The sequence below is a fragment of the Pelophylax lessonae genome (assembly GCF_965119305.1).
Source record: "Pelophylax lessonae genome assembly, chromosome: 9".
NCBI lineage: Eukaryota > Metazoa > Chordata > Amphibia > Anura > Ranidae > Pelophylax > Pelophylax lessonae.
The window spans coordinates 261,576,556-261,600,884 of NC_138776.1; the positions used below are offsets into that span (position 1 = coordinate 261,576,556).

Below are 24,329 nucleotides of genomic sequence, written 5' to 3' on the forward strand. Positions count from 1 at the left end.
AATGTCTTTAGAAAGGATTGTCGCTCTCCCGATCAGCCGTGGCCGCCAGCAAAGCCACTCCCGATGCGTTTCACCCAGCCCTCTGAGACGAAACGCGTCGTAGGTTTGGTTTTGGCAGACACACACAGGTTGAGGCCACCTTTTACTCTTGTTTACACGGCTGATACGGAGGGTGGCGATCCTTTCTGAAGACATTAGTAAGCCATCTAGAGTGGTATTTGGGCATGCCATCACCCTGCCTGCCAGTGGATACGGGTAAACAATCACCCATCAGCTTGAGCTGCACCACACAAGTTTACCAGATCGCAGTTGATGGGCTTCAACTAGCTTCTGTTGTTGTGTTCCACATTAACTAGGAAGTTTATTATACCCTCACATGCAACAGCTCATTCCTAAAATCTTAAATTTTTTTGCACTCTGGAAAAAAAAAAAAGACATTGATGGCGTCCCTTCCACATAGGGTCCCATTTGGTACATGAGCTTTTCTGTCACGTATTTGGAGCGGAGGGAGACCCACTCGCAATGAACGGTGTGCCACAAAAACATGTGGCAGTGTCACTCCCGTTTTTGTGTTTATTAAAGTCAGCAGCTACAAAAAGTGTATCTTCTGACTTTTAATAAACACATACTCACCTGTCCCACGGTCCAGCGATGTGGCCGACGGGAGCCTCGGTTCTCCCCCCCTCTTCTCCCCCTCGCGCCGCCTTCTCTAGTGTGAGCAAGTTGCTACTTCACAGCCGGGTGCGCGCTGCGCAAGTCGCCCCCTGAGTTGACGGGCAATCTCCTGGGACCTGTGACGTGTCCCAGAAGATTGCAAGGAGGGAGGGGGAGAGGAGAACTTCTGCTCGAGCTGCCTAGGCAGCCCGAGCGGAAGTGGGAGCGGGTACCTATCAAATCTAGGTACCCGCTCCCTCTCCCAAAACAAATTACATGCCAAACATGGCATGTCAGGGGGGTCAGGAGGCCTTAAAGCGGAAGTTCCGTTTTTTTGGGTGGAACTCCGCTTTAATCCCTAGGCGCCAACAGTATGCAAATATGAGGCTTCTCGGTGGGTGGGCTTTGGCGCAGAGCGACTGCATACACAGCTGTGCCGAGAGTGTGCGCCCTGCGCGCTCCTAGCACACTTACCGGCAGGCTAATGAAAAGCAATAAGCGATCAGGGGCTTTTGATCATGTGATCGCTGTGACAGCCAATCATGGCGGTCACATGATCATAAACCCTGCCCCGCCTCCCGAAACCTCCTAAAGGGCCGGCGCAAAGGGGTTAAATCTCCTCCCAGGAGTGCTTTCTATTGGCTTAACAAAAACACCTAATGCTGTAAAACGCTTGTAAAACACGTCTAAAAACGCTCAACAACTCTCAAAGAAAACCCCAGAAATTTGCTCCACTCGGGTGAATGCAGCCCAAAACATTTCCTGCACTCTAAACATGAAAAACACACTTTTCCTGCTGTGTGCACAGGCGACCTTTCTGCAAGAAACATTTCCCACACACAAAAAGGACGCTTGCCGGTGTGAATCCTCTGGTGAGCTATAAGGCGCTCTGACTGAGCGAAACACTTCCGGCACTATGTACAGGGCAATGGTAACTCGCCCGCATGGCTCCTGTAGTGTGCAATAAGATGTACTTTTTGAGCAAATTGTTTCCCACACTCTGCACAGGAATAAGAATAATGGTGCGTGTGACTTTTCTGGTGAGCAGTAAGCAGTCTTTTACGAGTGAAGCTTTTCCTGCACTCTGCGCATGAATAGGGACGCTCGCCCGTGTGACTTCTCAGGTGTGTAAGAAGGTGTGGTTTCTGTATGAAACATTTCCCGCACTCTGAACATGAATAAGGGCGCTCGCCGGTGTGAATTCTCTGGTGTGCCAGTAGGTGGCCCATCCGTACGAAGCTTTTTCCGCACTCTGTACATGCAAATCGCCGCACGTCTGTGTGAATTCTGTGGTGCGCAAGAAGATCGCCTTTCCGAGTGAAACATTTCCCGCACTCTGCACATTGAAATGGACGCTGTGCGTGAGTCCTTTGGTCTTCGTGAACAGGTAATTTTGATGAAAAGCATTTTTTAAATTCAAAACCCAGATTAACAAAAGATGATCTCTTGGGAGTGGACATTTTAGAGGATTGTGTGATGTCATTCGGGGAAGTATTATCATTTTCAGGTAATTTAGGACATTCTTCAAATGTGTTCTGGACCTTGGTCCCACCTATTGGACATAATTAAAGGACATTAGATTTTTTTTATATTTTTTTAGTCATGTATCTTAAAATAATAGTCAGCAGTTACACAAAGCACAGGCATAATGTTAGATAGTATTGTAACATCAATATAACAATAAAAATAAAGCATATAATGCAATCAAACCAATCGTGGAACCCAGGAACATGACGTTATATTGAGGAATGGAGATGGACCTTTCATATGGTGTACAGTATCTCCTCCTCATTTGTTGGGAACATGACGTTATATTGAGGAATGGAGATGGACCTTTCACATGGTGTACAGTATCTCCTCCTCATTTGTTGGGAACATGACATTATTTTGAGTAGGGATGCAACGAAATTAAAATTTTGGGCCGAAACCGAAAATGCAGGATGCCCTTGGCCGAAAACGGAAACCGAAAATGACTTTTTCCCCCAAATAATTTTAAATTAGATAGAACAGGGGCATACACCAAAAACAGGCAGCGAAGAAACACCTGTCGCTGCCACCCTGTCACAGTATATGTACTGTGACGGGTTGGCAAGAGGTTAATTTAATTACCAATGGTATTTGTATTATGCAGCATGAGGGGGTTAATGTATTGTCACTACTGGTCACTGAGGCATTAGTGACCAACCAGTGGCAGTTAATTAACCCCTTTGTGCTGCATTAGTGCAACCATCATGCTGCATATTACTAATGCCAATGGCAAGCTTGCCTGAGCTCCCCCCCCCCCGCCGCCTCAGCGTCCCTCTCCTACTCACTCAGCTCCTCCGGTGTTCTGACTCCTTCATTCAAAAGACGCGCCTCTGGCCGGCGGCCCGCCTCCCGGTGATGTCACTACTACTACGATCTGTGCAATTGTGCATGAATGAAGTGACACACCGGGCGGGAGGGCGGGCGAGCGGCCGCTAATAAATGTAACTATGCAAGCCTTCACTTCCCTTCCCTGTCAGCGGACGATGTTCATGAATGAACTGACACTCCGGGCGGGAGGGCGGGGGGAGCGGCCGCTAATAACTATAACTATGTGAGCGCTTCACTTCCCTGTCAGAGGAGATACCCGCATGACAGGGAAGTGAAGCTCTCACATAGTTATAGTTATTAGCGGCTGCTCCTCCCGCCCGGAGTGTCACTTCATTCATGCAGATCGCAGTAGTAGGGACATCATTGAAAGGCGGGCGGCCGGCCAGAGGCGCGTCTTTTCAAACCTGCCCTGCACCCTCCTCCTTCCTCGGCGGCCATTAATTTCGGCATTTTTAACCCATTTTCGGCCGAAATGGGATAGGCCCATTTTCGGCCGAAAATTTTGGTGGCCAAAATTTCGGTGCATCCCTAATTTTGAGGAATGGAGATGGACCTTTCATATGGTGTACAGTATCTCCTCCTCATTTGTTGGGAACATGACGTTATATTGAGGAGTAGAAATGGACCGGTTAAATGGTTTACAGCATCTCCTAATTTGTTGGGAACATGACGTTACATTGAGGAACGGAGATGGACCTTTCATATGGTGTACAGTATCTCCACCTCATTTGTTAGGAACATGACATTATATTGAGGAATGGAGATGGACCTTTCATATGGTGTACAGTATCTCCTCCTCATTTGTTAGGAACATGACGTTATATTGAGGAAAGGAGATGGACCTTTCATATGGTGTACAGTATCTCATCCTTGTTTGTTGGGAACATGACGTTATATTGAGGAATGGAGATGGACCTTTTATATCGTGTACAGTATCTCCTGTACACCGTATAAAGGATCATCTGAATTTCCATCAATCTTGTAAAATTTAGCATAACCTAAAAAATGAAATGAAAATGTAAACCATTTTTGCATTTAGTGTTTATTACTTACCTGTGCTAATTTCTATAGAACATTCCATATTAACTCTGTCAGCGATCCCAACCTCCTCCACAGACTGCTGATTACCCATCACATACGTCTCTCCTCCTTTAATTTCAGCATTCCGATCAATCAGTCCTTCATCCTAATCCAACAAATGGCAGAAAATAAAATATTTAAAAGGTGAGCCCTGATTCACGGCCTATTATCTCTTATCATTTTTATTTATTTTGGATTCCCGACCCTCAGTCCTATCTACCTGATGATGGTGAGGGATGGTGTGACCTTCCTGTGTGGAATCCTGGGAATACAGAGGACGGGGACATCTCTCTGGTGGGTTCATGTTTCTGGATCCTTCTACCTGATGATGGTGAGGGATGGTGTGATCTTCCTGTGTGGAATATTGAGAATACAGAAGACCATCCTCATCCATCGACTGTTCTCCACACACAAACGTCTCTTCTTCTTCCTCTTTAATCTGAATTTTGAGGTCTTTCAGTTCTGTAGCCTAAACTCCAAAAATGATAGAATACACAGGTAAAAGATAACAAGAGATTACATAGAAAGATGTCTTCTTATAGCTTAGAATTATTTTTAAGGTTCTAGTTGCTCAGTCCCACCCACCTGATGATAGTGAGGGATGGTGTGATCTTCCTGTGTGGAATCCCGGGAATACAGAGGACGGGGACATCTCTCTGGTGGGTTCCCATTACTGGATCCATCTGTAGGAAACACACACACTGACTGAATACATTGTTTCTATATGTTTATCAGATGATGGGGGATCTAGGTGGATCCTCCGTACTGCTCTCTCCTTTACAATAAAGTCTCCTCTTACCCGGTGATGTGAGGGGCGGCTGATTCTCCATCATGACGTCCTTGTAGAGATCCTTGTGTCCTTCTAAATACTCCCACTCCTCCATGGAGAAATAGACAGTGACATCCTGACACCTTATAGGAACCTGACACACACAATGATACAGTCACCATCCAGACACATCCCTTGTCTGTTACTGGATAATGTCCCAGAATTCCCAGCACCGCTCACCTCTCCTGTCAGCAGCTCCATCATCTTCTTGGTGACTTCTAGAATCTTCTTGTTATATGTTTTAGATACCAAGAAATCAGGTTGGGTTGGTATATTGGGACGGCTGCTGGGTGCCAAGACCATATTAGATGTCTTCTTCACTATTTCATAGTCCTAATAAAATAGGTACTAAGATTTAACATGTTACCCAAATCCTCCTCACCTCTCCGGTCAGGTCTGTGTTTTATTAATAGAGATAAGAGTGATGTCATGTGACCTCCCAGAATCCTCCTCACCTCTCCGGTCAGGTCTGTGTTTTATTAATAGAGATAAGAGTGATGTCATGTGATCTCCCAGAATCCTCCCCTCCTCTCCAGTCAGGTCTGTGTTTTATTAATAGAGATAAGAGTGATGTCATGTGATCTCCCAGAATCCTCCTCACCTCTCTGGTCAGGTCTGTGTTTTATTATTAGAGATAAGAGTGATGTCATGTGACCTCCCAGAATCCTCCTCACCTCTCTGGTCAGGTCTGTGTTTTATTAATAGAGATAAGAGAGTGATGTCATGTGACCTCCCAGAATCCTCCTCACCTCTTTGGTCACGTCTGTGTTTTATTAATAGAGATAAGAGTGATGTCATGTGACCTCCCAGAATCCTCCTCACCTCTCCGGTCAGGTCTGTGTTTTATTATTAGAGATAAGAGTGATGTCATGTGACCTCCCAGAATCCTCCTTACCTCTCCGGTCAGCAGGTAGATGATCTCCAAGGTGAGATCTAAAATCCTCTTGGTCATGTGATTTCGGCCCTTCTCCATCCTCATTGCTTCACCTCTGTGCATACAAGGTAATAAACTCATCATTTTTAGGACTTGGTGTGTTGAGTTCTCGTTTGTCTATCATTGTCATTTAAAACACATGGACCACCATAAAATGTTTGGTGAAAATCCTATTCACTGCTTTATTTTTATTTATTTCAGGTACTTATATAGCGCCGTCAATTTACGCAGCGCTTTACATATACATTGTACATTCACATCTAAATAGACCTCTGAGTAATCGTTTGATAATAATGCAGTCAGATAGCAGCCATCTGAGCATCTAAAGTTACTGTTAAAGGTGCCAATCCTCAAATTTTACATAGAATTTATTGGAAGGTTGGGAAGGAAGGATTTTCCGGCACATAAATTCTTAAAAAATAAATTTTATTCAAATAACATAACACAAAAAGCAATCATGAAAAACACACAAAACATATAAACAAACAAAACAGAAAATATTGATTAAAAATTGACTGGAGCCAAAATGGGTTAACCAGTCAGAAATGAATAACATACAGCAGTTCTATTTGATGTAGTCATACACATATTCATATTATTAGTCACATAATGCGACTATATGTACATATTTATATACTTAGAAACGTGATGACAGAAATTAGTAGTACGCTTGATCAGGTTGCTCTACATGTTTCGCCTCATAAAGAAGCTTCGTCTGGAGCCTGCTTGTGATCAAAGAAAATGGTTCTATATAGGATAGAAACATACAGAATTACTGATGGTATAGGTAGTTTTCAAACTTTGTATTATAATAATGAACATCTAAAATCAGAGAACTACATGCATGTTCATAGTGGTGTATCCAGTCACCGGCTGGGTCAGTCCAAACCAGGCGAGCGGCTTAACTCCATGGGCGCAATGGGCAGTGCACCCCGGAGGTCACCCATAGAATCACATGTGGGGGGCCACGCAGTACTTATTTTATCTATTGGATATAAGAAGGTGGTATATATACCAAAAAATAGCTGGGTACATACATACCTGTATAATTGTTATGCAGGACAACTGTCACCGCAGACAAATGGTAATGAATAACGAAGGGACAATCATGGATAGGTACAGAGCTCGGTATATATAGACTCGGACTGGAGTTTGCTTGCTATGCGGGCGACGACCATGGGTGGCGCTGGGCATGCTTCCTCGGTTTTTCCCCCTTTGACACATGTGCGGCCAGACAAGCCGCAGTGAGGTGACGCACTTCCGGTGCGCATTTCCTGCGGCATAATGGGCGGATGTGTTTTTCATGATTGCTTTTTGTGTTATGTTATTTGAATAAAATGTATTTTTTAAGAATTTATGTGCCGGAAAATCCTTCCTTCCCAACCTTCCAATAAATTCTATGACCTCTGAGTAATGTATATTAATAATAGTGTGTGACTGTGGGGGGACATTAGAGTGTAAGCTCCTCTGGTACAGAGACTGATGTGACTGGCTCAGTGATCTCTGTACAGCACTGCGGTATATGTCAGAGCTATATAAATGTATAATAGTGTGTGACTGTGGGGGAGGGGACATTAGAGTGTAAGCTCCTCTGGTACAGAGACTGATGTGACTGGCTCAGTGATCTCTGTACAGCACTGCGGTATATGTCAGAGCTATATAATGTATAATAATAATAGTGTGTGACTATGGACGTCACAGTGACTATGGAGGAAGAGGACGGAACATGTTGGGGGGGGGGGGTTACTGGGTGTAAATATAAAATAATATCTTATTACCTCCTCTTCTGCCAGTTCCAGCAATGTCTCCTCTCTACTTCCTCCTGACCTGGAACTTCCTGTCTGCTCCATTACCAGCTTTGGGGCTTTGTTCCACCATTTCCTGTATGTGCGTTCCACCTTGTATACATGAGATCTCCACCTTGTGGAGGGTGGAGGAACTGCAGCCCTTTGTACAGTCATGCGGCTGAGGTTTCTATAGGAAATTGTCTCATGTCCTGGAGATCAGCCAGGGTGCGTCCGTCGTGGGTGCGAAGTGAGCGTTGAATCCCCAACAGGACAGTAGCATTAGAACAGGGATTCCCAAACTACGGCCCTGCAACTACGGCCCTGCAGCTGTTGCAGAACTACACATCCCATGAGGCATTGTAAATCTCTGAAATTCACATACATGACTAGGCATGATGGGAATTGTGGTTCCTGAACAACTGGGGGGCCATAGTTTGGGAATCCCTGCATTAGAAGATGCAACATTTTCACAAGAGAACAGGCTCCATGCCATAACCTCCTAATTTGTAGAAGATGATGGCGTTGACCATGGTACTTACAATAGCAAAGGTTTATCAAAAGAGGAAGCACTGCCTATTAATGCTGAAGACCTCTTTCACACGGGGCGGGTTTTGTTAAGATCAGCAGGAAACCTGTCTGCTGAGCAGAGCGGGGCCGATGACAGGTCCGTGTTTTCTCATTTTATGCAGAGTGGACACAGACAGAGCCTGCTCTGCTCTATTGGTCGGGTGTAAATAGACTCCACTGTCGGTTTACACCCAACTGCCCTCCGAACTGAACTCCCTAGACGGAAGGGAACGGATCCCCTCCTGTTTTTCCTTCTTTAGCAGACTGGGTCGGATTGGAAGTAGACGGGTGTAAACAGTCGCAAGTCCGTTTACAACCGCCGGTCCATAAAGGTGAATGAAGGGGCTGATCAGGTCCTCCTGAAAAACAGACGGATCGCCCGTGTGAAAGGGACCTAAAGCAGAACTTTCAGAGTCAAATATACATAAAAAAAAACTGAAAAATGTGCCCAGCTTGTTTACCCATAGCTCCCAACTGTCCCTCAATTTAAAGTATTCTCCTTCTTTTGGAACTGAATACCTCTTCCTTCCTCAATTGTCCCCTCTTTTCGGTCTGAGTTATAATCCAGCCTATTTCAACCAGGGTGCCTTGAGGTTTCTTCAGGGGTAGCTTGGCAAAATGCCTAAAAATTACCCAAAAATTGTATACAAGCCAGCGTATGGATGAAACCTGCCTTTTAGTTATACAAAGCCACAGGTATTCATTGTGAAACATTACAACCTTCTAGCTGCTGGTGTCCTAATGACCAATGGCATGATCAGTTGATAAGGAGGATGTCAGTTGCCTCCACAGCATCCTTGTTTGACCCTCCTCTGCCCCTTTCCATCAGCATTAGCTGAGTGATGGAGAAAAACTGAGGCAGAAGGGAAACATTGGAATACTAGTCAGTACCAGTGTATTTGCTTTGGAAGAATAAATCACCTCTAATGTTGGATTTCCTACTAGAATAGTTTTTACATTTTAGAATGGAGTGCCTCAAGACTGTCCATAATTTTTATAGGGTGCCTCAAGACTGTCCATAATTTTTATAGGGTGCCTCAAGACTGTCCATAATTTTTATAATGTGCCTCATGACTGTTCATAGTTTTTAAAGGGTGCCACAACACTGTCCATCATTTTTTTAGGGCACATCAATACGTCCGATTGCCAGAAGGTTTGCTGTGTCTCCCAGCACAGTCTCAAGAGCACCGAGGAGATTCCAGGAGACAGGCAGTTACTCTAGGAGAGCTGGACAGGGCCATAGAAAGTCCTTAACCCATCAGCAGGACCGGTATCTGCTCCTTTGTGCAAGGAGGAACAGGATGAGCACTGCCAGAGCCCTACAAAATGACCTCCAGCAGGACACTGGTGTGAATTTCTCTGACCAAACAATCATAAACAGACTTCATGAGGGTGGCCTGAGGGCCCGACGTCCTCTGGTGGCCCCTGAGCTCATTGCCCGGCACTGTGGAGCGCAATTGGTATTTGCTATTGAACACCAGAATTGGCAGAACCACCACTGGCACCCTGTGCTTTTCACAGATGAGAGCAGGTTCACCCTGAGCACATGTGAAAGGGTCTGGAGAAGCCGTGGAGAATGTTATGCTGCCTGTAACATCGTTCAGCACAACCAGTTTGGTGGTGGGTCAGTAATGGTCTGGAGAGGCATATCCATGGAGGGACACACAGACCTCTACAGGCTAGACAATGGCACCCTGACTGCCATTAGGAATTGGGATGAAATCCTTGGACCCGTTGTCAGACCCTACGATGGTGCAGTGGGTCTTGGGTTCCTCCTGGTGCATGACAATGCCCGGCCTCATGTGGCGAGAATATGCAGCCAGTTCCTGGAGGATGAAGGAATTGATACCATTGAATGGCCCCCACGCTCTCCCGACCTGAATCCAATAGAGCACCTCTGGGACATTATGTCTCGGTCCATCCGACGCTACCAGGTTGCACCTCCATCTTTTCAGGAGCTCAGTGATGCCCTGGTCCAGATCTGGGAGGAAATACCCCAGGACACCTTCCATCGTCTCATTAGGAGTATGCCCCGAGGTTTTCAGGCATGCATACAAGCACGTGGGGGCCGTACACACTAATGAGGAACATTCTGAGTTGCTGCAATGACATTTCAGCAAAATAGACTCACCTGCTGCATAATTTTTTCAATTTGGGGGTATCTTTGAGTTCAGCCCTCTGTAGTTTAATAATTTTAATTTCCATTAAACAATGTGGCATCCTTTCATTCCTTACACATTACCCAGTCCGTTCCAATATAGATCCTAACACATTACCCAGTCCATACCAGTATATAACACATTACCCAGTCCATACCAGTATAGATATCCAGCATGAGATTTTTTCCCCATTCTGATCTGATGTGTTTTCAAAGTGTTCCTTTAATTTTTTTGAGCAGTGTATATAAATTTATGCAGGGCTTTTCTTCTCCGAGAATTGGTGCAGGAACTCAGCCACGCCCCGCACCCCCTGCATCAAACGGTGCATGTGTCGAAATTGAAGAGTGGGAGGATCTTAAAGGAGCAATAAATACCAGGAATGCGCTATGTGCAGAGTTAAGGGGTGTGCTGTGTACAGAGTTCAGGGGTACGCTATGTACAGAGTTCAGGAGTGCGCTATGTGCAAAGTTCAGGGATGCACTATGTACAAAGTGCAGAGTTCAGGGGTGCGCTGTGTACAGAGTTCAGGGGTGCGCTGTGTACAAAGTTCAGGGGTACACTATGTACAGAGTTCAGGGATGCGCTACCTACAGAGTTCAGGGGTGCGGTGTGTACAGAGTGCAGAGTTCAGGGGTACCTATGTACAGTCCAGCGTTCAGGTGTGCGAGGTCTACAGAGTTCAGGATTAGGCTACGTACCAAGTGCGGGGTTCAGGGGTGCCCTATGTACAGAGTGCAGAGTTAAGGGGTGCTTATGTAGAGAAAGCAGAATTCAGGGGGTGCACTGTGTACAGAGTGCAGGGTTCAGGGGTGTCTTATGTACAGAGATCAGGGTTGCCCTATATACAGAGTGCGGGGATCAGGGCAGGGGTGCCTATGCACAGAGGGCAGAATTCAGCAGTGCACTGTGTACAGAGTTCAGGTCTAGGCTACAAACTGAGTGCAGGGTTCAAGGGTGTGCTGTGTATAGAGTGCAGATTTCAGGAGTGCACTGTATACAAATTGCAGAGTTCAGGGGTGCCCATGTACAGAGGGCAAAGTTCAGGGGTGCTCTTTGTATAGAATGCAAAGTTCAGTGGTGCACTGTGTACAGAGTTTAGGATTAGACTACGTATCAAGTGCAGGGTTCAGGGTTTTCTATGTACAGAGTGTAGGAGTGCCTATGTACAGAGAGCAGAGTTCAGGGGAGTGCTGTGTACAGAGTGCAGAGTTGAGGGAAGCGCTGTGTACAAAGTGCAGAGTTCAGGGGTGCGCTGTGTACAGAGTTTAGGATTAGACTACGTATCAAGTGCAGGGTTCAGGGTTTTCTATGTACAGAGTGTAGGAGTGCCTATGTACAGAGAGCAGAGTTCAGGGGAGTGCTGTGTACAGAGTGCAGAGTTGAGGGAAGCGCTGTGTACAAAGTGCAGAGTTCAGGGGTGCGCTGTGTACAGAGTGCAGTGCTGATGAGTGAGCTACAGAGTGCAGGGTTTAGGGGTGTGCTAGGCACAGTGTGCACAGTTCAGCTCTCTTTCACAGGCTGTCTATAGCTCACCTCCACCCCTCTGCCTGGGTACAAGGGTCACATGAAATGGACTGGCGGGCCAGATTCAGTGCACGGGCCTTGTGTTTGACACGTGTTCTTTAGTGTTGCGTCCCAAGGCCGGTGACAACCAGAGACGGTCCCATAGAAGTCTAGGGGCTGTAAAGCGCAAGAATGGCCAGGGCAGTGAGGACTTGCAGCACTGGATGTAAACAAACAGTGGAACCCCAGCTGTTAAGTTGAGGTATGTATCCCGGGAGGGGGAAGGTGGAATCAGTTAGGTCAGGGGAAGTCACGTGAATGTGACGATACGCGTCAGGATTGATAAGCTTGCTGCCCGTGGATGATGTGTTTTTGCCACCACTGAATGAGTGTTTTAGCTGCTTTTATTTAAATAAATTTGGGAAATAGTATCACACTATTTGGAGCTTTTCTTTCCTACACATACCATTTACATTGAGGATATATCTGGAGAGCCCGCTAGACCACCATAGATGGGATATCCATCCACCCACCATAGAAAGCCACCAGCAGGATCCACAACAGGAGGATTCCTGGAAGCAGTTGGAAACATAGAATCTTACAGTGAAAGAAATCTGTTTATGCTGTAACCTTACCTTATAGCTAAAGTGAGATGAGAAGTAAAGTGAGGTAAGTAAAGAGGCCATATGGTGGGACCATGGCCATTTGGTGGGACCAAATCCCCATTTTTATTTATTGATTGCCTTTATATTTGATAGTTATTTATTTTGCATGTGTGCGCTATTCTTTGTAAATATGCTTGTTACTTGGTTCATAGCTGCACCACCTTTAGAAATGCATGTTCAGGGTGTGCCCCCCCAGCTCTTTGTTTGTTTGTTATGTATTCGGTCTGACCAGACTCTGGGGTTGAGCACCCCACCCTCCCACACCTGTACTCTATCGGTGTCCACTAGCAAGCAGATATAGGAGGAGTCCCTTATAGTGCAGTTGCACATCTCTCCCAGTAAGAAATAAGTATCTCCAATGGTTTAGAGAGGCTGGATTCATCCTTCTTTTTATGGATAGTGTAGGACCCACTGACAATGGGGTACTTTGACGTAGTGGTGGGCTTGAACACGATATGGCCATATGGTGGGACCGAATCCCCATTTTTATTTATTGATTGTCTTTATATTTGATAGTCATTTCATTTGCATGTGTGCGCTATTCTTTGTAAATATGCATGGTGCTTGGTTCATAGCTGCGCCAGCTTTAGAAATGCATGTTCAGGGTTTGCCCCCCCCAGCTCTTTGTTTGTTTGTTAGGTAAGTGAAGAGGACTATAAGAAGTAGGGTGAGATGATAAGTAAAGAGGACAATGAGAAGTAGGGTGAGATGATAAGTGAAGAGGACGATGAGAAGTAGGGTGAGATGATAAGTAAAGAGAACGATGAGAAGTAGGGTGAGATGATAAGTAAAGAAAACAATGAGAAGTAGAGTGAGATGATAAGTAAAGAGGACGATGAGAAGTAGAGGGAGATGAGAAGTAAAGAGGATGATGAGAAGTAAAGGGAGTTGAGAAGTAAAGTGAGATAAGTACAGAGGATGGTGAGAAGTATAGCAAGATAAGTAAAGAGGACGATGAGAAGTAAAGTGAGATGATAAGTAAGGAGGACGATGAGAAGAAAAGGGAGATAAGTAAAGAGGACGATGAGAAGTAGGGTGAGATGATAAGTAAAGAGGACGATGAGAAGTAAAGTGAGATGAGAAGTAAAGAGGACAATGAGAAGTAAAGTGAGATGAGAAGTAAAGAGGACTATGAGAAGTAAAGTGAGATGAGAAGTAAAGAGGACGATGAGAAGTAGGGTGAGATGATAAGTAAAGAGGACGATGAGAAGTAAAGTGAGATGAGAAGTAAAGAGGACGATGAGAAGTAGGGTGAGATGATAAGTAAAGAGGACGATGAGAAGTAGGGTGAGATGATAGGTAAAGAGGATGATGAGAAGTAAAGTCAGATGAGAAGTAAAGTGAGGTAAGTAAAGAGGACAATTGGATGTAGGGTGAGATGAGAAGTAAAGAGGACGATGGGATGTAGGGTGAGATGAGAAGTAAAGAGGACGATGGGATGTAGGGTGAGATGAGAAGTAAAGAGGACGATGGGATGTAGGGTGAGATGAGAAGTAAAGAGGATGATGAGAGGTAGGGTGAGATGAGAAGTAAAGTGAGGTAAGTAAAGAGAACGATGAGAAGTAGGGTGAGATGATAAGTGAAGAGGACGATGAGAAGTAGGGTGAGATGATAAGTAAAGAGAACGATGAGAAGTAGGGTGAGATGATAAGTAAAGAAAACAATGAGAAGTAGAGTGAGATGATAAGTAAAGAGGACGATGAGAAGTAGAGGGAGATGAGAAGTAAAGAGGATGATGAGAAGTAAAGGGAGTTGAGAAGTAAAGTGAGATAAGTACAGAGGATGGTGAGAAGTAGAGCAAGATAAGTAAAGAGGACGATGAGAAGTAAAGTGAGATGATAAGTAAGGAGGACGATGAGAAGAAAAGGGAGATAAGTAAAGAGGACGATGAGAAGTAGGGTGAGATGATAAGTAAAGAGGACGATGAGAAGTAAAGTGAGATGAGAAGTAAAGAGGACGATGAGAAGTAAAGTGAGATGAGAAGTAAAGAGGACTATGAGAAGTAAAGTGAGATGAGAAGTAAAGAGGATGATGAGAAGTAGGGTGAGATGATAAGTAAAGAGGACGATGAGAAGTAAAGTGAGATGAGAAGTAAAGTGAGATGAGAAGTAAAGAGGACGATGAGAAGTAGGGTGAGATGATAAGTAAAGAGGACGATGAGAAGTAGGGTGAGATGATAGGTAAAGAGGATGATGAGAAGTAAAGTCAGATGAGAAGTAAAGTGAGGTAAGTAAAGAGGACGATTGGATGTAGGGTGAGATGAGAAGTAAAGAGGACGATGGGATGTAGGGTGAGATGAGAAGTAAAGAGGACGATGGGATGTAGGGTGAGATGAGAAGTAAAGAGGACGATGGGATGTAGGGTGAGATGAGAAGTAAAGAGGATGATGAGAGGTAGGGTGAGATGAGAAGTAAAGTGAGGTAAGTAAAGAGAACGATGGGATGTAGGGTGAGATGAGAAGTAAAGAGGACGATGGAATGTAGAGTGAGATGAGAAGTAAAGAGGACCATGGGATGTAGGGTGAGATGAGAAGTAAAGAGGACGATGGAATGTAGAGTGAGATGAGAAGTAAAGAGGACCATGGGATGTAGAGTGAGATGAGAAGTAAATTGAGGTAAGTAAAGAGAACGATGGGATGTAGGGTGAGATGAGAAGTAAAGAGGATGATAGAATGTAGTGTGAGATGAGAAGTAAAGAGGACGATGGGAGGTAGGGTGAGATGAAAAGTAAAGAGGACGATGGGATGTAGGGTGAGATGAGAAGTAAAGAGGATGATGAGAAGTAAAGGGAGTTGAGAAGTAAAGTGAGATAAGTACAGAGGATGGTGAGAAGTAGAGCAAGATAAGTAAAGAGGACGATGAGAAGTAAAGTGAGATGATAAGTAAGGAGGACGATGAGAAGAAAAGGGAGATAAGTAAAGAGGACGATGAGAAGTAGGGTGAGATGATAAGTAAAGAGGACGATGAGAAGTAAAGTGAGATGAGAAGTAAAGAGGACAATGAGAAGTAAAGTGAGATGAGAAGTAAAGAGGACTATGAGAAGTAAAGTGAGATGAGAAGTAAAGAGGACGATGAGAAGTAGGGTGAGATGATAAGTAAAGAGGACGATGAGAAGTAAAGTGAGATGAGAAGTAAAGAGGACGATGAGAAGTAGGGTGAGATGATAAGTAAAGAGGACGATGAGAAGTAGGGTGAGATGATAGGTAAAGAGGATGATGAGAAGTAAAGTCAGATGAGAAGTAAAGTGAGGTAAGTAAAGAGGACGATTGGATGTAGGGTGAGATGAGAAGTAAAGAGGACGATGGGATGTAGGGTGAGATGAGAAGTAAAGAGGACGATGGGATGTAGGGTGAGATGAGAAGTAAAGAGGACGATGGGATGTAGGGTGAGATGAGAAGTAAAGAGGATGATGAGAGGTAGGGTGAGATGAGAAGTAAAGTGAGGTAAGTAAAGAGAACGATGAGAAGTAGGGTGAGATGATAAGTGAAGAGGACGATGAGAAGTAGGGTGAGATGATAAGTAAAGAGAACGATGAGAAGTAGGGTGAGATGATAAGTAAAGAAAACAATGAGAAGTAGAGTGAGATGATAAGTAAAGAGGACGATGAGAAGTAGAGGGAGATGAGAAGTAAAGAGGATGATGAGAAGTAAAGGGAGTTGAGAAGTAAAGTGAGATAAGTACAGAGGATGGTGAGAAGTAGAGCAAGATAAGTAAAGAGGACGATGAGAAGTAAAGTGAGATGATAAGTAAGGAGGACGATGAGAAGAAAAGGGAGATAAGTAAAGAGGACGATGAGAAGTAGGGTGAGATGATAAGTAAAGAGGACGATGAGAAGTAAAGTGAGATGAGAAGTAAAGAGGACGATGAGAAGTAAAGTGAGATGAGAAGTAAAGAGGACTATGAGAAGTAAAGTGAGATGAGAAGTAAAGAGGACGATGAGAAGTAGGGTGAGATGATAAGTAAAGAGGACGATGAGAAGTAAAGTGAGATGAGAAGTAAAGTGAGATGAGAAGTAAAGAGGACGATGAGAAGTAGGGTGAGATGATAAGTAAAGAGGACGATGAGAAGTAGGGTGAGATGATAGGTAAAGAGGATGATGAGAAGTAAAGTCAGATGAGAAGTAAAGTGAGGTAAGTAAAGAGGACGATTGGATGTAGGGTGAGATGAGAAGTAAAGAGGACGATGGGATGTAGGGTGAGATGAGAAGTAAAGAGGACGATGGGATGTAGGGTGAGATGAGAAGTAAAGAGGACGATGGGATGTAGGGTGAGATGAGAAGTAAAGAGGATGATGAGAGGTAGGGTGAGATGAGAAGTAAAGTGAGGTAAGTAAAGAGAACGATGGGATGTAGGGTGAGATGAGAAGTAAAGAGGACGATGGAATGTAGAGTGAGATGAGAAGTAAAGAGGACCATGGGATGTAGGGTGAGATGAGAAGTAAAGAGGACGATGGAATGTAGAGTGAGATGAGAAGTAAAGAGGACCATGGGATGTAGAGTGAGATGAGAAGTAAATTGAGGTAAGTAAAGAGAACGATGGGATGTAGGGTGAGATGAGAAGTAAAGAGGATGATAGAATGTAGTGTGAGATGAGAAGTAAAGAGGACGATGGGATGTAGGGTGAGATGAAAAGTAAAGAGGACGATGGGATGTAGGGTGAGATGAGAAGTAAAGAGGACGATGGGATATAGAGTGAGATGAGAAGTAAAGAGGACGATGGGATGTAGGGTGAGTTGAGAAGTAAAGAGGACGATGGGATGTAGGGTGAGATGAGAAGTAAAGAGGACGATGGGATGTAGGGTGAGATGAGAAGTAAAGAGGACGATGGGATGTAGGGTGAGATGAGAAGTAAAGAGGACGATGGAATGTAGGGTGAGATGAGAAGTAAAGAGGACGATGGAATGTGGAGTGAGATGAGAAGTAAAGAGGATGATGAAATGTAGAGTGAGATGAGAAGTAAAGAGGACGATGCAATGTAGAGTGAGATGAGAGGACGATGGGATGAAGGGTGAGATGAGAAGTAAAGAGGACGATGGGATGTAGGGTGAGATGAGAAGTAAAGAGGACGATGGGATATAGAGTGAGATGAGAAGTAAAGAGGACGATGGGATGTAGGGTGAGTTGAGAAGTAAAGAGGACGATGGGATGTAGGGTGAGATGAGAAGTAAAGAGGACGATGGGATGTAGGGTGAGATGAGAAGTAAAGAGGACGATGGGATGTAGGGTGAGATGAGAAGTAAAGAGGACGATGGAATGTAGGGTGAGATGAGAAGTAAAGAGGACGATGGAATGTGGAGTGAGATGAGAAGTAAAGAGGATGATGGGATGTAGAGTGAGATGAGAAGTAAAGAGGATGATGGAATGTAGAGTGAGATGAGAAGTAAAGAGGACGATGGAATGTGGAGTGAGATGAGAAATAAAGAGGACGATGGGATGTAGAGTGAGATGAGAAGTAAAGAGGATGATGGAATGTAGAGTGAGATGAGAAGTAAAGAGGACGATGGAATGTAGAGTGAGATGAGAAGTAAAGAGGACGATGCAATGTAGAGTGAGATGAGAAATAAAGAGGACGATGGGATGAAGGGTGAGATGAGAAGTAAAGAGGACGATGGGATGTAGGGTGAGATGAAAAGTAAAGAGGACGATGGGATGTAGGGTGAGATGAGAAGTAAAGAGGACGATGGGATATAGAGTGAGATGAGAAGTAAAGAGGACGATGGGATGTAGGGTGAGTTGAGAAGTAAAGAGGACGATGGGATGTAGGGTGAGATGAGAAGTAAAGAGGACGATGGGATGTAGGGTGAGATGAGAAGTAAAGAGGACGATGGGATGTAGGGTGAGATGAGAAGTAAAGAGGACGATGGAATGTAGGGTGAGATGAGAAGTAAAGAGGACGATGGAATGTAGGGTGAGATGAAAAGTAAAGAGGACGATGGGATGTAGGGTGAGATGAGAAGTAAAGAGGACGATGGGATATAGAGTGAGATGAGAAGTAAAGAGGACGATGGGATGTAGGGTGAGTTGAGAAGTAAAGAGGACGATGGGATGTAGGGTGAGATGAGAAGTAAAGAGGACGATGGGATGTAGGGTGAGATGAGAAGTAAAGAGGATGATAGAATGTAGTGTGAGATGAGAAGTAAAGAGGACGATGGGATGTAGGGTGAGATGAAAAGTAAAGAGGACGATGGGATGTAGGGTGAGATGAGAAGTAAAGAGGACGATGGGATATAGAGTGAGATGAGAAGTAAAGAGGACGATGGGATGTAGGGTGAGTTGAGAAGTAAAGAGGACGATGGGATGTAGGGTGAGATGAGAAGTAAAGAGGACGATGGGATGTAGGGTGAGATGAGAAGTAAAGAGGACGATGGGATGTAGGGTGAGATGAGAAGTAAAGAGGACGATGGAATGTAGGGTGAGATGAGAAGTAAAGAGGACGATGGAATGTAGGGTGAGATGAAAAGTAAAGAGGACGATGGGATGTAGGGTGAGATGAGAAGTAAAGAGGACGATGGGATATAGAGTGAGATGAGAAGTAAAGAGGACGATGGGATGTAGGGTGAGATGAGAAGTAAAGAGGACGATGGGATGTAGGGTGAGATGAGAAGTAAAGAGGACGATGGGATGTAGGGTGAGATGAGAAGTAAAGAGGATGATAGAATGTAGTGTGAGATGAGAAGTAAAGAGGACGATGGGATGTAGGGTGAGATGAAAAGTAAAGAGGACGATGGGATGTAGGGTGAGATGAGAAGTAAAGAGGACGATGGGATATAGAGTGAGATGAGAAGTAAAGAGGACGATGGGATGTAGGGTGAGTTGAGAAGTAAAGAGGACGATGGGATGTAGGGTGAGATGAGAAGTAAAGAGGACGATGGGATGTAGGGTGAGATGAGAAGTAAAGAGGACGATGGGATGTAGGGTGAGATGAGAAGTAAAGAGGACGATGGAATGTAGGGTGAGATGAGAAGTAAAGAGGACGATGGAATGTGGAGTGAGATGAGAAGTAAAGAGGATGATGAAATGTAGAGTGAGATGAGAAGTAAAGAGGACGATGCAATGTAGAGTGAGATGAGAGGACGATGGGATGAAGGGTGAGATGAGAAGTAAAGAGGACGATGGGATGTAGGGTGAGATGAGAAGTAAAGAGGACGATGGGATATAGAGTGAGATGAGAAGTAAAGAGGACGATGGGATGTAGGGTGAGTTGAGAAGTAAAGAGGACGATGGGATGTAGGGTGAGATGAGAAGTAAAGAGGACGATGGGATGTAGGGTGAGATGAGAAGTAAAGAGGACGATGGGATGTAGGGTGAGATGAGAAGTAAAGAGGACGATGGAATGTAGGGTGAGATGAGAAGTAAAGAGGACGATGGAATGTGGAGTGAGATGAGAAGTAAAGAGGATGATGGGATGTAGAGTGAGATGAGAAGTAAAGAGGATGATGGAATGTAGAGTGAGATGAGAAGTAAAGAGGACGATGGAATGTGGAGTGAGATGAGAAATAAAGAGGACGATGGGATGTAGAGTGAGATGAGAAGTAAAGAGGATGATGGAATGTAGAGTGAGATGAGAAGTAAAGAGGACGATGGAATGTAGAGTGAGATGAGAAGTAAAGAGGACGATGCAATGTAGAGTGAGATGAGAAATAAAGAGGACGATGGGATGAAGGGTGAGATGAGAAGTAAAGAGGACGATGGGATGTAGGGTGAGATGAGAACTAAAGAGGACGATGGAATGTAGAGTGAGATGAGAAGTAAAGAGGACGATGGAATGTAGAGTGAGATGAGAAGTAAAGAGGACGATGGAATGTAGAGTGAGATGAGAAGTAAAGCGGACGATGGAATGTAGTGTGAGATGAGAAGTAAAGAGGACGATGGGATGTAGTGTGAGATGAGAAGTAAAGAGGACGATGGGATGTAGAGTGAGATGAGAAGTAAAGTGAGGTAAGTAAATTGGACGATGGGATGTAGGGTGAGATGAGAAGTTAAGAGGACGATGGGATGTAGAGTGAGATGAGAAGTAAAGTGAGGTAAGTAAATTGGACGATGGGATGTAGGGTGAGATGAGAAGTTAAGAGGACGATGGGATGTAGGGTGAGATGAGAAGTAAAGAGGACGATGGGATGTAGGGTGAGATGAGAAGTAAAGAGGACGATGGGATGTAGGGTGAGATGAGAAGTAAAGGGAGGTAAGTAAAGAGGACAATGAGAAATAGAGCAGACAGTAAGAAGCAGAGTGAAAAAAACACTTGTTTCCCCCGGGGGTTATGGAAACCGGTAAAGAATCATCATAATGGTGGCACGTTTAATTATACATATTATAAGGTTTGTTGTCAGGAACTGCAGTCATCGCACCCGTCCTTCCTTCCTTACTTCCCTTTCCATCGTCTCCCTTCCTACACATTCCTTTACATAATTTTCTCACTCAAAACCTTATAGTATTTTAGGTAACTCAAATTCTCTGTATAAAAATATGAGTTCATCTTGTCACAATCACACAATAACAAGTCCCAGAGCAGTGCGATAACTTTCATTTATACAATACATCACCATGTACATCATCAAATATATCAAAGTACATTGTGAAAACTTTCTCAATTTTTCTACTTCCGGTGTGCCCACTTCATGTTTTCTTTAACTTTCTACTCTACTATAATTAATAAAAAAAAAGTTTAAAAACAGTATATAAAAAGATAAATGTATTACCTTGTCAAAATGTATTCCTTCCATGAGAACTAATTATTACAGCATTAGATCTCAGGATAGAAGAATACAAAAAATGGTAATATGCAATATTTCATATTTTCTAACCTAACAGAAATGTTTTAGACCCAATCATAATAAAGAAAATATATACAAAACCTCTACATCAGTGGTCTCCAAACTGCAGCTTGGGGGCTGGATGCAACCTATTGCTTGCTTTTATCCAGACCTTGGGGCAATATATCATCCTCTGACATCAACAATGGGGCATAATTCCCCCCCGACACACAATTCTTCCCAATGACGGGGCGCAATTCCTCCCAGTGTCACCAACAATTAAGCATGATTCTTCTCACCCAGTGACACCAACGATGGTCCACAATTCTTCCCAGTGACACCAATGATGGGGAACAATTCCTCCCAGTGACACCAACAATTAAGCATGATTCTTCTCACCCAGTGACACCAACGATGGGCCACAATTCTTCCCAGTGACACCAATGATGGGGCACAATTCCTCCCAGTGACACCAACAATTAAGCATGATTCTTCTCACCCAGTGACACCAACAATGGGCCACAATTCTTCCCAGTGACACCAATGATGGGGCACAATTCTTCCCTCTGACACCAAAAATGGGGCATTGTTCATTCCCACTAATGCCGGGACATTTTCTACTTCGAATGGCCACAGTCCGGCACAGGAAACTTTAAAGCAGTGGTCTCCAAACTGAGGCCCATGGGTACTATTTCTCCCAATGATACCAATGATGGGGCATTATTCCTCCCAGTGATGGGTCACTATTCCTCCCAATGATGAGGCACTATTCTTCCTACTGATACCAACAATGGGGTACTATTCCTCCTACTGATACCAACAATGGGGTACTATTCCTCCCAATGATACCAACAGTGGGGCACTATTCCTCCCAATGATACCAATGATGGGGCACTATTCCTCCCAATAATACCAACAATGGCACACTATTGCTCTCACTGATACCAACAATGGGGTACTATTCCTCCTACTGATACCAACAATGGGGTACTATTCCTCCCAATGATACAAATGATGGGGCACTATTCCTCCCAACGATGGATCACTATTCCTCCCAATGATACCAACAATGGGGTACTATTCTTCCCAATGATACAAATGATGGGGCACTATTCCTCCCAATGATGGGGCACTATTCCTCCCAATGATACCAACAATGGGGCACTATTCCTCCCAATGATGAGGCACTATTCTTCCTACTGATACCAACAATGGGGTACTATTCCTCCCAATGATACCAATGATGGTGCACTATTCCTCCCAATAATACCAACAATGGCACACTATTGCTCACACTGATACCAACAATGGGGTACTATTCCTCCTACTGATACCAACAATGGGGTACTATTCCTCCCAATGATGGGGTAATATTCCTCCCAATGATGAGGCACTATTCCACTCAATGATAGCAACAATGGGGTACTATTTCTCCCAATGATACCAACAATGGGGTGCTATTCCTCCAAATGATGGGGTACTATTCTTCCCAATGATACCAACGATGGGGCACTGTTCCTCCCAATGACACCAATAGTGGGGCACTATTCCTCACAATGATACTAACAATGGGGTCGTTTTCCTTCCAATGATGGGGCACTATTCCTCCCAATGATACCAACAATGGGGCACTATTCCTCCCAATGATGAGGCACTATTCTTCCTACTGATACCAACAATGGGGTACTATTCCTCCCAATGATACCAATGATGGTGCACTATTCCTCCCAATAATACCAACAATGGCACACTATTGCTCACACTGATACCAACAATGGGGTACTATTCCTCCTACTGATACCAACAATGGGGTACTATTCCTCCCAATGATGGGGTAATATTCCTCCCAATGATGAGGCACTATTCCACTCAATGATAGCAACAATGGGGTACTATTTCTCCCAATGATACCAACAATGGGGTGCTATTCCTCAAAATGATGGGGTACTATTCTTCCCAATGATACCAACGATGGGGCACTGTTCCTCCCAATGACACCAATAGTGGGGCACTATTCCTCACAATGATACTAACAATGGGGTCGTTTTCCTTCCAATGATGGGGCACTATTGCTCCCAATAATACCAACAATGGCGCACTATTCCTCTCACTGACACTAACAATCGGGTACTATTTCTCCCAATGAAACCAACGATGGGCCACTATTCCTTTGACTGACACCAACAATGGGGCACTATTCCTCCCAACGATACCAACAATAGGACACTGTTCCCAGCCCACTACCAAATGTGGCAATATTTATTGATTCCAGGAAAACTTCCACTACCGCTGGCCACAGTCCGGCCCCCCTGAAGTTTGAAAGACAATAAACTGGCCCTTTGTTAATAAAGTTTGGAGACCTCTGGTCTAAAGGACAGAAAAGTTTGGAGACCCCTTGCTCTACATAATCCCTTTAATATCTTTCTTCATGTCTTGGCTTGATTTCCTTGATAGGATGGTGTCCATAATCACAGAAGACATTGATCCTATGTAGAGTTATACATCATAATGCAGATACGGTTATCATTTCACAACAAAAGTTCTTTGAAAAGTTGAATTATGGGTAATATAAATGGTAAATGATGTAGGTAACTTTAAATTCATGTACACAGACTTTAGTAACATATGCTATTATTAGAGACTAAGTGGAATACTTATGGGGGAAATCTAAAATAGAAAAGGGTTTGGGGTATACTTGTGGACAGAAAGCTCGATAATAGCACACAATGCCAGGCAGCCGCTGCAAAGACTAGCAAAATCCTAAGAAGCATTTAAAGGGTAATGGGGGCTAATGTTATTCCTACATTATATTTTCAAAAGTATTGGGACGCCTGTCGTTACCCCGTACATCAACTTTAATGGCATCCCAGTATTAGTCCATAGGGTTCAATATTGAGTTGGCCCACCCTCTGCAGGTATAACAGCTTCAACTCTTCTGGGAAGGCTGTCCACAAGGTTTAGGAGTGTCTATGGGAATGTTTGACAATTCTTCCAGAAGCGCATTTATGAGGTCAGGCACTGATGTTGGGCAAGAAGGCCTGGCTCG

General features: G+C 44.2%; 4 protein-coding genes across 4 annotated transcripts in view; all 4 read right to left on the bottom strand.

Annotated features, from left to right (window-relative positions):
* Nucleotides 1-7,730, bottom strand: part of LOC309563487 (uncharacterized protein) — a gene marked incomplete at both ends in the record, with an annotated part of 38,852 nt that extends 31,122 nt beyond the window's left edge. The window contains 2 exons of the mRNA XM_082267880.1: nucleotides 4,310-4,558; nucleotides 7,680-7,730. Coding sequence (XP_082124006.1) covers nucleotides 4,310-4,558; nucleotides 7,680-7,730 — 300 coding nt within the window. The remainder of the gene's footprint in view (nucleotides 1-4,309; nucleotides 4,559-7,679) is intronic.
* LOC309564420 (uncharacterized protein) overlaps nucleotides 1-24,329 on the bottom strand; it is a gene marked incomplete at both ends in the record, with an annotated part of 648,900 nt that overhangs the window by 107,889 nt on the left and 516,682 nt on the right.
* The window catches only part of LOC309563485 (uncharacterized protein), a gene marked incomplete at its 3' end in the record, with an annotated part of 314,854 nt that overhangs the window by 86,556 nt on the left and 203,969 nt on the right, over nucleotides 1-24,329 (bottom strand). The window lies entirely within an intron of this gene.
* LOC309562876 (uncharacterized protein) lies at nucleotides 1,440-4,267 on the bottom strand. Its single transcript, XM_082267195.1, has 2 exons — nucleotides 4,063-4,267; nucleotides 1,440-2,206 (listed from the first exon to the last, which is right to left on the bottom strand). Exons 1-2 carry the CDS (start codon nucleotides 4,139-4,141, stop codon nucleotides 1,569-1,571), a joined length of 717 nt encoding a protein of 238 aa, XP_082123321.1. The 5' UTR covers nucleotides 4,142-4,267; the 3' UTR covers nucleotides 1,440-1,568.